This window comes from Rhea pennata, chromosome 8 (genome assembly GCF_028389875.1).
Source record: "Rhea pennata isolate bPtePen1 chromosome 8, bPtePen1.pri, whole genome shotgun sequence".
NCBI lineage: Eukaryota > Metazoa > Chordata > Aves > Rheiformes > Rheidae > Rhea > Rhea pennata.
In genome coordinates, this window is record NC_084670.1 from 19,104,843 (window position 1) to 19,123,308 (window position 18,466).

The following is an 18,466-nucleotide window of genomic DNA, read 5'->3' on the forward strand; positions in this document are numbered from 1 at the left end:
CAGGCTGGACCTCCACAAACTGATGTTCATAGACAAAATAATTTTTTTTGCTTGAAAAAGAGGTGTCTGGTCTGGATTAGCGAAGCAGCTGTCCAGATTTTTCAAATAAAGACAGTAGCTAAAATTGTATTGGTGGAATAAATTACCAATAGATGTATTACAGAGAGAAAAAAATAAAGGAATTGAGGCCAGAATACTTAGACCTCTATAGAAAACTTAGGAAATTGGAGGTTCTTACAAAGCATCAGCTAAAATACAATGAGGGGAGCTAAGGAAATAAGCAAAGATGGTAAAGGGAATCAAATGAGGATGGCAGGATTTTAAAAAAAAAATGCACTATTGGTTTGTCAAAGATGGCCCACAAGGCCAGATGAGGATAAAGTACCATTTTTTGAAGCAAGTTAAGGAAACGTTCTTAGAGACTGTGATCAGAGTGAGATTCTGGCTTCCTTGTAACAAAAGGAAGGTAGATACCAATTTGAAAGAGTAGATGAAAGGAAAGAAACTGAGCTTAAAGATGAAAGAGATGATGATAGATAGGCAACAGTTAGAAAAGCATATTGGTTAAGTATATTTTGTCTTGTTTTTTTAAAGGCATGAGATAGATAGACTGTATTTATATACCATGTAGCAAAAGAAATGAGGAGAGTAAGACCTGAAGTGAAGGTCAGGAGAGAGGAGTGAGTATGCATGAATGAGATCAGCATGCACTCTGATAGTGGTACTGCAAGAGAGTATAAAGAGATAAATATCTGCTTTTGTGGAAGGGTAGTGGAAAGGACACTCCATACATTTATCCTTTTTCTCTCAGAAAGATTTGCTCTAGAATCGGAAAAATCAAAGAATCACAGAAAAAATTAGGCTGGAAGGGACTTCTGCAAGCATCTAGTCCAAACTCCCGCTGAAAACAGGGCTAACTTCAATGTTAGATCAGTTGCTAGGGCCTTGTCAGGGCCTGTAGCACATGGAATGGTAATAGAGTCAGTAGACAGGAATATCATGTGCACAGGAAATAAGTATTCGAGATTAAAAAAAAAATCTCATTATAATAAAATAACTTTGGATGTTGTTGGGAAAGATAACATTAATCACAAAGTACAAAAAATATGGCTTACTTGCAATATTTCCAAATTCTGGATGATATGTGACTTGACTGTACATGTTTAATAATCTTGGTGTAACATTATACATTTTAAGTTTTTAAGCTGTTTCAAAATTACCTTGAATTTTTGACTTTGTATATCTCATTATTATTTTGGAGGAACTAGAGAGCAAGAGAACTTCCCATGTTTCTCATACAAAGACAGTCTACAGGATCAGTTCCCCTAACATTGTTTATCTTAATTTCTTTCAGAGAATATATACGCAAAAGTAATGCTCCTGTTCTAAGAACAGATTGCCAAGAGACTATTTAAAGACTTTGAATATATGTTACTGACATCTGGAAGACAATTACTAGCATGTTTATTCTACTTTATTCCAGAAAATCTAAACCTTTGCATGAGGAATTAAGAACTGCTGTTATGTTTTTCATCTGTTGCTCAGAACCAGAACACTTAAGAATGAGTAATTTTGCTTCCACTAATGTCAAAGTAAAACTCCTGTTGACCTCAGCTGAAGCAGGTTCAGGGCCTACCTATATGAAATGCATGCAATTGAAATGCTGTTTTTCCAATATGTGTGTTTCACAGTTCTCTCAGTTTTACTCTACTAGCATGTAATATTGTACAATTATAGATGTGAGAAATTACAGCTAGAAAGACTTCAATTTAAGAGTCATAACTGTGTGCATTCTGTTAATATTTCATGATGGGGGGTGATTAACAGCTATACACTGACAGATGACATTATTATTTCCTGGACCCAGCAGGAACTGAGGACAAAAGACAGAATCAGAGGCAGAAGCTCTGTTAAAATAGATATTTCATGGAAAAGGGCTTTTAAATTTGAAATACTGTATACTTAGCTTTTTATTTCTTGCAGAAAATCCTTAATTTTTTCAGGTATATTTCTTGAACACAAGCTATGGGTGCTATTTTTGACAAATAAGCATCAGTATGTTCCATTCTGGAAGAATTTCGGATAAAATCCATTCTTTGATTAATTTAAAACTAAGCTTCCTGTCAGCAACTACAACATGTATTTGAGGGAACTAAACCTGCAGCAGTGAAGAATTATTTATTTTAAATGCGGATATCGACCGGGGAAAAAAAATTGGTTTCCGTAACAACTTTTTTCTGCCTTTGATAACTAATAAGTGAAGAACCACAGAGTGCATGTGTGTGCACACATGCACAAATATGTTTATTTTTTTGTGTTTGGCCATCCTTTTATACTTTGCTTTACAGTCTACACAATATAGTCAATTAAGCAACAGTTCTGCAAACCTGTAAGCATGTGAGTGAATTTGCTTAAACATTTGCAAGTTGGCTTTCAGGTTAACAATCACTTCTCAGAAAGGGTAATGGAACTGGCATTGGGGGCAGGCATTGTGCATACTTGTGTTTTTATATAGTACTCAACTTAATGAGGTTCTAATCTTGATGTACCATCTGGATGCAGTTAGAGTATGAAATGATTAATAATGGAATTCCATTAAGTTGCTACCCTGCTCACCTTGATTTATTACTGATCTTCCCCGCTCAGAAGATAGTTCCATTAGTGAAATCAAAGCCCTGAGAATGTAACTTTTTGCATTATGTACAGCAAAAGACTTTTTGCTATTACACTGTTAAATATGAATATTGATGTACAGGTCTTGAATAACTGAAGCCTCAACTTTTTAGGAGAATGGAGGAAGGGAGGACATCAAAACTAGACACAGTTAACTAGGACATTAGTAATCAAAATACTTTTCATATTTTAAAAGAGACTGAAGTGGAATGGAGTGCATGCACTGTCTAGTGAATGTGAACAGAGGCTCGCACATATAAATTCTGAACTGGATGGTTGGTACTCACCTCCCAATCAGCTGCATGGGTGCAGCTGTGGGAGACTGAGCCCAATGACACAGGTAGTCTGTCAGGTTTTACATACAGGCATACCAGTAAAATCAAGTGGCTTTACAAAAAGTACTGAACTTCCTCAGCTCCCAGTGAAGTTTAACATTTGTTAAAATCAGCATATTTTTTATACAAGTGTCTGAGCAGAAGGAATGGTACCAGAAATAAAATTTTGGCTCATGAGCTTAGTAAGGCTCTACCAAAACACTTAAATTTTACAGGATCCTCATTTACACAGTCCTTATTTAGTCCTCTTTGTGGTTCTATTCTGATCAGACAAATATGTGATTTTCTTAAACTTGTGTTTAATAAGTCATTTTAATTCTTCACTTCCTTATTATAATCCTCCTTGTGTGTGGCATGGCATTCTGCCTCTCAGTAGAATTATATCAATGTGCTTAAACTCAGTATAACCAGGACAAACCATATATACATGCCAGATACTGTGTAGGTAGTGTAAAATCTTTTTGTGTTACTTTCATAGAATCAAGTAATTTTCATGGCTATGAACCGGATAACTACATATATGTCAAACCTCCTACCACACAAAAGTAGCCACTTTTATTTTTGTGATAGAGCAGAAAACTTAAATCCCTATTTTCTGGATTACTGTGCTCTAGGAATTGAGATTAATCCTGTGTGTGTGTGTGTGTGTATGTATACATATCTACATGCATGTACACACACACATACACACACAAATATATATATATAGTAGAGTGCATTCTGAAAAAAGGCTGAGTCTCTACTGATAGTCCATGGCTTTTTGATCCTATAATAGCTTGACTATTCAATCATTTCAGGGAGAAGGGTTAAGCTTTCAAACTGAATGCTTACATTTTTTCCACTTGCTTGCTTTTTCAAACATTTGTCATTAGGATCATAGCTAGGACCTAAGCAACCATATTTCCAAAGGATTTCTCACAAACCCACTTTCTGTTTCCAGAATCACTGTATGGTTTCATACTCCTACAAGCTTTCTTCCCCATGCTACATATTGAAGATTCTTAGTGGCTTTGTGTATGACAGATGGAAATAAATCCTATGTGTAACTTAATGCTGAGTCATTGTACTTCATTGAATGTATAGACTGCAACCACTGTTTCTAATTTGTGCTTATTAATGGCAAAAAAATGTTACTTTCCAGTTGTTTAGTGGAGCTTCAGATCTTTTTTCTCTTGCACACTCTTTCTTGGGTTATGTCATGGGAGAACAAGGCATAGGTGCTGTGTCTGAGGTTGAATAATCAGTCCTCATATAAAAAAAAATCTAGAAAAGGAAGATGAGTGGCTCTGTGATTGCCCTACAAAACTGGGTATTAAAAAATTGTGCCAATTCAGTACAAAAGGCTGCAGGACAGCACAAAGAAACACTACTTTTGAGAGATCTTGCCTTGTCATAAATCAGCTATTCATCCAAACGCTTAAACCATTATTTTCGTCATACAGGAGTTTTAATGCCAGGATCTTCCTATTACAGCCTAAATACGAGCATCCCCTCTGCTCCCAGGCGTTACTCGATACGCTGCTGGATATAGTACTATTCATTCTCCCTCTTGCAGCTTCTCCTGTATGTGAAATGCACCCTGTAGGTATATCGAAAATGAATGTGGTTTAAGACGAAGTTAAGACTAGCAAAATGTCAGAAATCTTCGGAGCAGAGATGAATGTAAGCAGTAAAATAAGTCTAACTTCTATTCCATAAAAAAGAATTATAAACATCGCTTGACTTACAAGTCAGCTTTGATTGACCTTTATCTCAAAATCACTGCAAATGAGATAGATAGGTTCTAGAAGGTTTATGCAGGTTATGCTCTGTGCATCTCCCTGAAGGATAAAAAGCTGGATTAATAGCTGTAAATTGTGATAGACTTCTGCCTCTGCTGCATAATGAAACCCTAAAGTTGCGGGGTCAGATGTAGTCTCAAGACTCCAGGAGTGATAAGAGTATTCAGCATGGAAGAAGAACAATAACTCCTAGACTTGATGTGAGAGAATTTCCTGACTGAGCACAGATACGGTAGTGAAGCAGAATCTAGCTCATAGTATCAGGTAGCAGAGGATCCCTCAAAATCACTCTTTGAAAGTGCGACTACAGGGGGAAGAATGTCCCAAAGGATATGCAGTCCAGAAAATTCTATTGTCTTTGAGTCCAAGTTCTATTTAAATAGCCTTCTACTTAGATAGGAGCCTAATTTATATTTCCTCATTATGCAAATATGTCTCATTCCAAAAATAAAACCTAGTCAGTCAATATATTTAAAAACACTATTTGTGTTTCTCATATATGTATGGTTTTAATAAAGATGTAATGATGAGTATCTCTGAGGAGCAGGAGGCTTAATATAATGATTTTGTCAGTCATTCACTTTTCAGTATGTTGAATGAAGACTGAGCTTAGCACTTCTCAAGACAATACATATTTTTATATGCAAGCAGTGTGTCTACGAGCAAGATTCTTGTAGATATCATAAACTGCACTGCTTGTACCCAATATATTGCATGTTCTGAGGAGAGCCTTGATATTACTAGCAGGCTTCAATCTCCTTAGAAAGTTTCCTGAATACGGGTTAAACGTGATGTACAATTTTAGGCACGCACATCAGTGAAAACTCTGCATTTTTAATTGCCCACTTAGCCTCTAAACATTAAGAAATGTTATTTTAGTAATCCATTTCAGAGATGGAATCAGTAGAAATAGTTATTCACTGCTCAAATGTGATAGCAGGATTTTTTCCATATGTATTTTTGCTTTTTTGCTTGTTTTTATATAGTTAGTGTACTAATCTTCATGCTAATAGTGTGCATCCTAATAATAAAAGGATAAAATTTCTCACTACAATTAATTTTTCCAACATGCAAACTTCACCCAAAATGTGATACCTTAATTTAAATTCAGTGAAGGTAAAGTTCATACCAAACATTAGTTTTTACTCCTTTGGCTCAAGTGAAAACATGATCTGCATAAAAAAGTTTAGATAACAAGTAGAAGAATGCAGGCACATTCTCAGTTAACTTTTTAATAAAAGTACTAGTTTTGGAACTGGGAAGGGAAAGAAATTACTACGTTAGTACTGCTCAGATGACAGAGTACACCTATCTTAAGAACAAAAAAAAACGAGCTTTCATCACCTTTTACCTCTAAGCAAATAAATTAAAGCATGTTGCTCTAGGTTTGTTCCAAATCTTTACCCTAATTTGATTTTTGTTTTTCAAAACGTTATGTTTTATTATTTTAAAACATAAGCACATCAGTTTATGTTTTTGTATTGATCATCTATTAATGCAAAACTGAGTAAAATGTGTAAGGAAGGAAATGGAAGATATTCTTACAAATCATGAAAGAATGAATATGGGGCTGTGATACAGATCTTCCCCTAAGGAAGACAGTTGAAAACATTCCCACCACAGCTTTCCTAATTATCACTTCAGTAAAATCTTTTTTGAGTTATTTTCCTTTTGTGGCACACACATCAGCAACAAACTTGGCACTGCAGCATATACAAGAGAAAGTGCACCGTATCTGCCTTTTTAGATCATTACCAGCTAGAAAAGCCATGGAGTTCTGAGAAAGTGAAACATGCGGCAAAAGTGGAGCTCAAAATGGGCTATTGAAGTAAAGCTAGGGCTGCTGCTAGGATTCTCCCCTTAGCCATCATTAGCCTGGCATCTCAGCACCCCTACTGAGTAAAACTCAGTCCAGGTGAAGGATTAAGATTACGGTTAGGGTTCCAGCTCCAAGAAAGAGCCAATTAGGACATACAGCAAGAGTAGGCTCAATAGGAGCTGGCAAAGTTTCTGAGGGCTGCTGGTTGATTTCTCCCCTTACTACACATTCAGCTGAGTTTCTGGTCTAGAGGCTCAGTATAAGCTTAAAGTCAAGATTAGTGCTGGGCTTCACAAACATGAAGACTAAAACACACAATAAAGCGGGGGTTAGAAGTTGTAAAAGCGAGGGCTACTACCAGAACTCTCTTGCAAGCAGTCCATAGGCTGGAGACTGAGTCGGTCCCATAAGACAAACCTCAGCCTAGTGTTTGGGTTCATGAAAAGAGAAAGCCAAGTCATATAGTAAGATTCTGCCTCAAATGGGATTGCAATATATATACTAGGACTGCTACTAGAATACACCCTTGAGCTGCTCCTAGCCTGGGGACTCAGCACCTCCCATTTCGTAAGACTAGACAAGTATAAGGCAAGGGTGGTTCATACTGGGGGAAGTGAGGCCCATTCCCCTCAGAAATTTCTGTCTCATAGTCTTATTTTTATTTCAGCTGTGTCCAACATAATGGCAGCCAGAAATACATTAAGTTTCCATAATAACATTCTGCCACCTGAACTTAAGATATATTAAGATATAGTAATATTTAATGTTATTAGTTAGTGATTAATAATATTGATCAATTAATATCATTTGTATTTAATATGTAAGCAAGTTTAAATATAATAATTGGCATCAACAAAGTAAGAAAAGCAGCTTCTGTTAACTTGATGCTTCTCCTCATTATGTCCTCATTATTGAGTGCAAGTGATTTATTTCATTAATCCACAGTGACAGAAACTGAATACCAAATCCATAAAACTTTGGAATAAATAGTTGATCCATTGTGCTCTGATGCCTCTCAAGTGGATATTCTAAATCTGGGGCAAGAGAAGTTCCAACTTCATTTTATCTCCTATACAGTAAATGGCTACTGGGGAAAAAGACATCTTGCAGAAGCCTAAATCCACTGTTTCAATTTCTTAGTAACATTTTCACAATGTAAAATTTACTCTTGCTTTTATGTACCATATATTCCTATAATATTACACAGAAGGAAGGAAAATCTACTCACTTGTTAGATACGGCACTGTAAACTGTCATCTTACCCCATCCTGTTCCCTGCTATTCTTTTCTCCCCGTCTGAATTGATGTGATTTAGTTAATGCACGTACATATTAGACATATTGCAAAACATGAATTCAGAGACACTACAGCATAACAAATCAAGAACCATTACTTCCACAGACCAGTTCCTACTCTGTACCCTAGGAACACATCTAGTCCTGAAACACAAATTCATTCATAGTAGGCATGAATTCAAACTTCACATCAGCAGACTGTCCCTCTGGATCATCAGTCCTCATTACAAAACTTACTTCCTTACAGTAGTATTTTAAAAGAATTCCTGATGTTCTCAACTCCCTGATTTTTGTGTGCAGTCAGGGCAGTGGAAAAAGGCTCGTTGCTCCACTGTGTTACAGGAAATAACCCCATAGTCCATTGGTCCCGTCACAGCCATCCAGAACACTGGAGCCCAGCTACCTCCTACATTTGTTGCTTTCCTTTAATTGGCTTTTACATTTATGCCTCACCGAAATAAAAAAAAATCATCATTAGAAATATTTGACTTACCATTGCAGTATGGCCTTTCCACACCCTTTCAATTAAGGTTAATTCAAGTTTTCTGGTGCATCTGACCAACAGAAGTAGGCAATCCAGTGTGCATCCATTTCTCCTGAAGCAAAAAAGTCATTTTTAAATCACTAAGGTATCTAATTCTCTCTTCTTGAGTACATTAGACCATTTGTTATTTTAATGTTTCTATATATAAACAAGTAGGCCATTCTATTTTTAAATCTTCTAATAAGCATTTGAGAAGGAAAAGCTTTCACTGTAATTTCAGAATTTTAGCAAAAATACTATTTTCATTATACAAGCAAGAGTCTAGATTCACATATTTGGGCTAAAGACACAAGCTGGAAATTAATGGTCTTTTTTTCTTCCTAATTTTAGTGAGGTTCTGCACAACAGCTCTGCTTTAATCTTTAAGCAGTGCTGTTTTCTCGCACACGATGAAAAAGGAAGTACCAACATTGTCGGTATTCCCCTTTCTCTAAAAGCATTGCTATTTCTTGCTTCTAAATGTTGGTACTGTGTAAACTCTTATATTTATTCTATCACAGAAAATATTTGAAGTACTTTCTCAGAAATGGCTGCAGAAATAGCTGCCCATTTAAAAACAATCTGTGAAGACTTTCTCTACGCAAAAGAAAATTAATTATCATTATCGCTTAGGTCGCTCACTTGTTCGGGCCGGGGTCCTCCCACAGTTTGGCTTTTTCCATCCTTTTTCTCACCTGAAAATGTCACGTAATCATACTCCCGCGCAGCGGGCTCTCAGGCAAACACTGGGTTTCTGCAGCATTTTTACTGGGGCACTGATGTCAGCCAGGGCTTTGGACGCTACCGCGGCAGGAGGCATCGTCCTCCCACGCCACGGCGGGAGCCCGGCCCGCCATGCGCCCCGCACCAGCGCCGAGCCGCGAGGCCCCGAGGGAGACGGGGCGGCCCGGGCGCGGGAAGCCCCTGAGGGGGGGCGCGAGGCGGCCCCGGGCGCGGGAAGCCCCTGGAGGGGGGCGCGGGAAGCCCCGGGGCGGGCGGGGCGCGAGGCGGCCCCGGGCGCGGGAAGCCCCTGAGGGGAGCGCGCGAGGCGGCGGCGCAGCGCTGAGGGCGGCACCGACGGTGACGAGCAGCGGCCCGAGGGCGCGGGGGGCCGTCCCTGTCCGACCGCCGCCGCGGCTTTCCCTCACGCGAGGCGCCTGCGGCCAGGGGTGACGTCTGAGTGCGTTTGACAAGGATGAGGCATTTCGGAGGAGGATAGGCCCCGTTAAGCTCGGGAAACCTCAGGGTTGAAGGGTTTTACGCGAGCCAGATCTCCACCCCGCCGCCAGCCATTTCGTGGCGTTTTGCCCCAGGTGGGGCCGCGGCAGTGAGAGCTGCCTTCACCAAAGAGCCTCTGTGCCCCCCGATGCACTAAATGAGCCTTACTGAAATAGAAAATAGCTGCCGAGATGGATATCGAGCAGTACTTTCAAAAGTAAAAATGCAAATATACAGAAAAGAGCTACTGCGCCAGCAGAAAGCTTGGTGGCTGAGCAGGAGGGCCAGGGTAGCCTTCACAGAAGTATCTTACTGCGAAAGGTGTACCGTGGCTAACGTGCTGCTTGAGAGGGGACAGCAGTTCCTTAATCATTTAAAAGTTTTTCAAAATGTTTTCCTGAAGTCATTTATTCACTACACCACTCTTGCCCTGTTGGCTTGTAGAGGAAACCTCTTGGATGCGAATCCTTTACAGGCATTTAGATACCTAGTTGCCGTTTTATATATATTAGTTCAATGGTAGTAGGCACCTACACACGTTTTTGAGAACTGGGTAGTGTGCTGATTTTGATCAAATCTTCAATGGATCCTGTTGCCTTAAACATTTCATCAACTTTATTTGACAGCTAGTATTTGTCATCTTTCTTTTGCTCTTTTTCCTAAGTTTTTCAGAATGCAGCAGCAGAGATTTCTTTGCAGAGATATTAAATCCCTGTAAAAATGATGGAAAGTGCTGGGCAGGAAGAGTCAAGATGGGTAACAACCGTTATTATGAGCACAGCCCTGCAGGTACTGTACTATTTGTCAAAAACAGCGTCTTGCTAAACACACTGAAAGAAGCAGTTCCTATATTCTATACATTAAAATATTGAATGCAGTATAAATGAATTTTATACTATATTAAGGAAAACCCAGAGTCATAGCCCTGAAGTCACTTCTACCATAACACTGATTCTTTTGTATTTTTTTGTGTTTTTTCTCTTAGCTATTTCTGCATGTATTTGGCTACCTATTTAGTATTCTTACTACCCACTATTCTGAGTTACAGTGCTTCAGGAATTGTCTCCCTGGCTCATCGTTTTTGCACTGCACCAATGCTGCTTTCAATGAGTACTAAAATAATTCTGCAAGCGATGTTCTTTTTATTTTCTAAATTTCTCCATAAACATTTTATTTTCTAGTATATAGTGAGATAGATTATTATTGGGTAAGTGTGCCATTTAGTTTAAAAATAGAGAGTCTTCCAAATATTAATGTATATTTATATCTTTAATATCACACCAAGACTCTCTGTGCTCCTCAGTAAAGGGAAAGGGGCTGTCAAGGAGCTGGGAGTTAGTTCTTGATGCTGAGGCCATTTTGATGCCAGCCTGAGAGAATTTAGAGGCTGAGGGCTTTGACTTGCAAGGAAGGACAGCATGCGTTAGCTGGGCTGACAGGGTTACCTACCCCCCCACCTCTACTGCACAGATAGGTGAATGGTGGTGAAGCAGTTCCTGAACCATCACAGTGTAAAGCCTCTTCTTATTTGCCTGCTTGCCTCAGAATGACAGCCTGTAAATTTTATCAGTTTGAGAACTGTTTCAGGAGCAACTTAATCCTCGGTATGTTAAGAGGTGTCTGTGGTGACCTCATCAGCTATACCACTGTAACATACCTCTGCTCTTAAACACCTAATTCTACTCAAAGCTACTGCCATTGGTAAAGACTCCCTGGGAGTAAAGATGTGGAAATAGCTGCAATACAGTTCCAAGACTTTTTTTTATAAAGGTATTACTTTGTATCAATATGATTTCTTCTGCATTATATTTTTTCTTCCTATGCAGCCATGTGTTCATTATAGTTGTTGCTTATATTTGTATATTACATAATTTAATATCAGCAGTGACTTTGAAGCAGAGTTTTTCCAAAATTGTAGTCACACCTCATAAGCAGTTATCATTGAGTGTTCCATTTCTAGATCCAATTTGAAACATGAAATTTCTAGTAACTGTCTCCTTCAGGATTCAGTTCTCCTCCCTATATTGCAGGTTGGTTGCATTTTAAATGGGTAAGCTAAAAGACATATTTGAAAAGGATTAAGTGGTTTAATCTTTAAAATTTATGGGCTTGAGCAACTTTTGTAGAACACACTGTAAAAATGCTTTTTGCAGGCTGAAAAATATCCAAATGCACCCTGCTCTGCAGATGATTATGTTGCATAGCACAATGTTCTTGTCTTCCTGAATGGATTGCATTCAGTCAAAAAGCTTTAATGAAAATCATGCCCAATACATTTTTTCTGAACTATCTGCTGAATGAAATGCTGACATCCATGAAAATGAATGCAGTCTAATTAACTGGAGTCATAGAAACACACTACTGTATGTTCCTCATTTCTGCAAATCCCCCTTTAGCACATCTGCAAAAAGATAGACTGTAAAATGTTTGAGCTTCTTTATGTATTATGCAAGAATTTTCTGTGGCAAACTGAATGTATGCATACAAAATTGTGATTCAATTATTTGATATTGTCCAATACGAATATTTCAAAATTTCATTAACTGAAAAAGTTAACATTTTACTATTTTGTATTGCAAGTAGAATAAATATTTTCTAATCAATAGTATTAAAGTTCTATATATGATCCTTCAGAAAATGTTTTATGAATGCTTCTATTCAATTTGTTTGCTGAAAACATGTAAAACTTATTTTTCTTTAGTATTAATTTTTTAAATATTTATTTAGAACCACGAAATTTCTACAGTTCTACAGAGTCAACATCACCGAGTTCGATATTCAGATTCAGTGGAAATTGGATCTGTGATATTCTCTCTTTCTGGTACAGTATTTTGAAGTTTGTTTATATTTTTAAACTCATAAACTCTAATGAGGTATGAAATCAGGCCGTGTTGTAGCCATGTACACAGAATTGGAGAAAGCTGCCTTGCTCAAGTATCATACACTAGTGGATGGAGTTGTGCCATAATTGCACATAAATCAGAGGGCAGAATTAAAAATTTTGAGGCTAAAAAATTTTCATTGGTCCTTACTGTCATGGAACTCATTGTAACACAGCTGCTTGGATTTGATGATCATTGGCTGAACTGTTTAGTCATTTCTTGTTATAGCTGAGCAGACACACTGAGGTGCCACTAAAATGTAAGATAGTCATCAAGATTTTTAGTATTCATGACTGTTAATACAATAATGAATCAAGACCCTTGGCTTTCATCTTCCAGATTGAGTTTGCAGACCTGGTAGTGATGCAGGAGTTAAGGAAAGGTTTTTACTTTTTTTTTTTTTTTGGTTGATCAGGCTTGATTAGTAAATCACTGACACTGCAAATACAAGATAACTATCTTTCCTTTCTAGAATAGAAGATGCTTTAGACAAGTAGACCAAAATAGAAGGATAGATCTGATTTTTTCCTGAAGTATAAGGATGAACGAGGCATACCTTGACTTAGTCTTTGTTACCTTTGTTTTTAAACAATTATGAATAGCATGGTAGACATGTTAGCTTAAGAATTAAGATGTTACAGGCATATTTGTCTTATTTAGAGGTGGGAATTGCTGATGTCTTAAAGCAGTATTGACATGATTAATTCTAAATTCATTGCAGATAGCAGTTTCTCGTTCCTGAGGCATTTGCCTTCAAAAGCATTCAGATGTCTCTCTGTACTTTTAGTAGATTGAACACTTTTATTTTGATATTGTGAAAATAACCTCCAAATGATTTATAGTTTTATCTTAAATTTACCAATCATTGCTGGCCAAATCTCGTGACAGGCGTATATAGCGGTTGCTTCAGCATTGTTATTCCCAGTATCTTGCATGTTACTGTCAAGATGTGTAAATTCATTCACAGCTTTGTTTTATTGCCTTTTAAACTAATGCTTGAGCAGGAATTCTGCTTCCTGATAGGGTATTTGTAGTAAGAAGACATCATCTCAGTATCGCCATGAAGTATACGTGTATACTGTAATCATTTTCTTCTTCAGCAGGTGTTGCATTTATACTGGCAGACGCTCAGGACTTACTTAGGACAGGAGAAGAACATTTTTTAGACAGAATTCAGAAGTTCATAAGCATTCACCGAAACAGTTTTTTGGTTTTGTCAGCTGCCCTTCATGGACCAGAAGAATGGAATATAATGTTCAGGATTCAGAGAAGGTATGGATTTGACACTAAACCAAACTTACTATTGTTATGAAGAAATTAGAAGAAATATATACTCAACAGTCATATATTCAAGTGAGTTTTATTTTGCTCATGCAATGGAAAAATAACCAAAGGATACATTTATCACACTGACCTATCTTATTAATGGCAAATGAAACAAAAAGAATGGTGAGTGAATCAACCTGACATGTCATAGTCAACTCAACAAAAGGGGACATTTCTCAAAAGATAGCAAATAACATTCCTTTCAAACACTTTAGGACTATGTAGTAGAATTCTTTTTCAAGACTTTTTTTTCTCACATTGGAAAATTATGCAATTTTCCTTAACTCTTTTAGGTCTGTCAGCATATTTTTATGTTAAGTTAAAAAAAAAAAAAAAAAAGTACATTTTCTTCATACAAAAAGGCTTTATTGTAAAGCACATTCTTTGCCAGCTTTTAACATCTGGTTACTTGGAACAGCATCTATTATATAAAAAACTGGAACAACTGAAATAGTAATCAGCAATTACCAAAAGTGTAATACTGTACATTAAGACAATGTCTGATTTCAACTGAAGCCTGAAATCTCTTATGTTGCAGTACATACTGGCTGAGAACATTATCAAATTCTGTGTTCTTTATTTCTCCTCTAGTCAAAGCCACTTTCTTATAGTAGCATAACTGCAGCTGATTTTCACTCTTGACATCAAATAAGTGACTATTTTAATAGTCTGTGATCTTTACTTTCCTGAAATTAGCACCAATTTAGTTAAGTCCTGGGCACGCTGCCAATTGCTGATGAGTAGCATAGTGTATGGGATGAAATACAGAGTTCCTATTTCCCATTTGTGGAAATTCCATATATTTTATGAGAGGTCTTAAAAGATCTGCTACCATTCTTGTTGAATATTACCATTCAACACGAATATGCTATTCAGCTGATGGCGGAGCTAATTCTCAATTTACATTTATTTCTTTGTACACTTGATTTCCAGGATACGTTGCTCACTAACAATACAGTGTTTTGAAAATAAAATCTATTTGCCAAGCCAGTAATTTTATTAAAGTAAAAATTATACTTTTTTCATTGCAGGCCATACCAAACTGATGCTGACAAGGCACAATTGTATTTTGAATGCATATGCTTTGTTACTAGTTATTTTGCCGTTGTATGTATATCAGCGAATAAGTTGTTGTATTGGTGGGTGGGTGAAACTTGTTCTACATTCTCAAAGTAGAAGTCGCTTGTTGGATTTGTTAAAAAAAACAAACAAAGCCCCTGCTAGTTTCCAGAGGTCTTTCGGTATTACTGTTTTTTTCTGCCTATCTACAGTTTTGTTGCAATTAGGGAAGGATTTTTTTTTTTTTACTTAAAAGGAACATTGTAAGAAAGACTGCTGTTCAACACCAATAACACTTTATGTGGGGTTGTGCATATGATGGGGTGGGAAGGAGAAACTTTATCATCACAGTTCTGGAAAATGAGCATTATAGTAATATCCTCAATAAATCCACATTTATTTTTATACTCCTTACAGCGAAGATCAGTTATGTGCTTAAAAAGGCCAGTATTCTGTCCACTGATCAAAATTAACAAAACAAACTAAATTTAGATATGGTATAATTGGTAACAGCACTATTGACAGAAGTAGATTTTACATGTACTTACCCCAATACATGAATTGCGTCTTTATTGTGCTTAGTTCATTCATGCTTTACTTTGCCAACAGCTGGTACTGGCAAAGTTGCATATGTTAATCTTCCTAATCCTAAAACCGGGATCAAAAGGTAAAATCAAACCTATTTCTACACTGGATTTTAGCACAACTCAGAGAGATCCTGGCCACCAACTCTTAGGGAATGGCACTGCTTACATTTTTGCTGATTAGAAGAATAGGCTGCCAAGTTCAGCAGGTATCCAAGTATCAAGGGAGTTGATGTGAATGAGTCCAAGTCATCAATCAGGCTGAGGGGAAGAACAGGTGGTAAACGTGTACTGAGTACACAGTTGAGCAGCTGGGTCCCTCTCTGCTTTATTTTTAATTATATAAAAAATTCTTCATTCCTTGCCATTTAATCTCTAGAGTGTTTTAGCTCTACAATAGAAAATGGCAGCAATACTAACTACATTGTCACTGTCACAACACACTTAAGGTATAAGAAGAGAGAGGCTTTGTGCTTGCCTCTTCCATGACTGCTTTGACTAACAGGATAACAGCTACAGAAGTACATATGAATAACAGATATTTATAGAGAGAGCAAGAGAACACATTTTAGGCTAAACTATTTGAATGTCCAAGTCTATAAATGAGATTCTTATTAGAATTATCCCATTAGTTTAATTACTTTAATTCATACACAGACTGCTGTATCTAGATTGTATCTACAGAGATTCAGGTCAAATATTTGAAGTATTTTTAGAACATTTTTTCAGATACATTCCTGTGTTCTGCCAAAGCCATCAAAAAACATCTTTTCTTTTGCTGGCATTTTGAGAACACTCAGTCTTCAACAATATATCAGAGGAGTTTTTAGGTGTTTAGTTCTCCCTGAATGTATGCATGCTTAAGAAGTAACAAAGATTGCTTTTATCTTTAGAAGCAGCTGCAGGGTCTGTGATGTTTGCATACCCATCTGTTTCATTTCTATACAACTAGTTTATCTGGGATTTTAGAGAAACTTTATCTCTGCTAGGGCTACTAGAAAAACAATCCTCTGTGTACTTGCGGTGACAGCACCGTTAGAAGAGTCATCTGCATCACGTGGGAATGCTTTTCTAGTTTTACAGCGTAACAAACTAAACATACATTCTAGAAGTAACCTTAAATTTTTTTGATGTGCAGATTCCTGGGCAGTAATTTACGCATCATTCCGGTTCATAATACTGCTGAAACTGTTAAGGTTATGCTAACTATAGCTAAGGTGAGTCTAGTCTAGATATTAGATCCTCAGAACTTCAGAAGTATATTAACCTATAAAAATCAAGAACTATAAAATATTTTTCCTTAATATATTTGTGTCATATTCATCACAATCTATATAATACATTGTGGTAGGAACACAATTCAGATGCTTTAGCCGAGTGTTTAAATTACTGTTGAAGGTAACTTTAAAGCTCTCAATATCACGTAGGAAGACAAATGAGATATTTAAATATTATTCACCACTGTTAAATTAGGGTATCTTCACTTCATCTACTAGTGCAGAACCAGCATGACATCAAAATGACTTCTAAATATTTAATGGCTTCTTAAAATAAAACCTCAATCTAAATTCTGTAGTTACTTGTGGATTTTTAATGATGCACATAGTATATTATTTCCATGGCTTAACAATTTGTATATAGGTGCATATTTTTCTTTATCTGTTTTTGTAATTGCAATTGCATCTGTAATTACAAGGTATCTCATATGCATAAATATTTTTCATTGAATATATTTGTAAAAGCTCTCTATACATTTCTCCATGAAAATTCTAAGTTGGTATTAGCTGTAACAGTCCTAGCAGCATCCCATGTACTAAAAAAATAAAGAACAGAATGATATTAGAAATCAAATACAAATTTACTTTTTATCCTCTCCTGAGATGAGCTTCTCAAAATAATAAGCATTTATCTATTTAGAGTATTCATCATTTTGAAAGTTTATAAACTCCATCTCATTTGTTATGCAGCAAGAGCTGTTAAATGCTTATTACATTGTTGAACATTCTACTTTTCAACCTTTTTATGGAATCTATTGATATCTCTGGTCTAGCCTCTTAATAAGTATTAAAATGAAATTAACAAAATTACTGCTGATCCTATAAATTTGAATCTGCTCTTCTATTTGTTCTGAGTGAATACACTAGATTTTGATGCAAGAGTGCCATAAGAAGAAGACAGTACATACTACAAATTTATCCATTGCCATTGCATTACTTTTTATTATTTTTTACAGTGTCAGTTTTGGCACTGGTCTGGCTGCTAAAGGGATATATCAAATCACCTGTGTATACCATTCTTAAACATCTGCTTCAGAGAACATGATTGATGTTATTATGCTAAAAAAACTTTACATTTGTACTATTTGAAGAATAAGATGTTGAATATTCCTTTAGATAAAAGTTATTTTCTCCTACTCATAATATTTTTCTTTCCTCTAAGATAACTTCCAAGCCATACAGAGATGATATTCGTTACAAAATGGCAATGACAAAAGCCTACATAATAGAAAAGAGTCCAGTTTGGGAGATGCTTCAGCAGTACCAGCTGCATTGTAATTAATTTAGTGTTTGTTTTTTGATTTTTTTTAATTCATTAAATATAACAGCTACATTTTAAATAAAATATAAATGCTCTTAAAAATATATTCTTACATTTTCAAAGACTATATACAACTGAGGCATTTGGAATGAAAATTTAAATAACTATACAGTGCAAAACTGGCATAATTATACCAAATATGTATTCTAAGAAAAAAGATTGTGGTTTAACTGCACTATAGAGAAGTCACCCTTATTTTTAGCTTGATTCTGAACATACAGACTTTAAAATTTGTAATCATTTCCCAAAATACATCTTTAAGGAAATTTTCATCATTAAGGATAAGGATTATCAAAGTAATTCCAAAATAGTTTTCTCATGCACCAAGATTTATGTTTATAAAGCTTTATGCATTGTATTTTTTAAAATAAAA

At 36.4% G+C, this 18,466-nt stretch overlaps 2 protein-coding genes across 3 annotated transcripts in view; both read left to right on the plus strand.

The window, feature by feature from the left end:
• BTBD8 (BTB domain containing 8) overlaps nt 1-4,041 on the plus strand; it is a 44,638-nt gene extending 40,597 nt beyond the window's left edge. The window contains exon 19 of one of the 2 annotated variants that reach the window (XR_009959070.1): nt 1,484-4,041. The gene's annotated coding sequence lies outside the window, so the exon portion shown is untranslated. Of the gene's footprint in view, nt 1-1,354; nt 1,455-1,483 lie in introns of those variants that run through there. The other variant, XR_009959069.1, reaches the window with a different exon arrangement.
• A 6,323-nt stretch (nt 4,042-10,364) lies between these two features.
• Nucleotides 10,365-18,054, plus strand: C8H1orf146 (chromosome 8 C1orf146 homolog). Its single transcript, XM_062581283.1, has 5 exons — nt 10,365-10,433; nt 12,372-12,465; nt 13,630-13,798; nt 16,634-16,712; nt 17,935-18,054. The coding sequence occupies exons 1-5, from the start codon at nt 10,365-10,367 to the stop codon at nt 18,052-18,054; spliced, it is 531 nt and encodes a 176-aa protein (XP_062437267.1).
• The last annotated feature ends 412 nt before the right edge of the window (nt 18,055-18,466 follow it).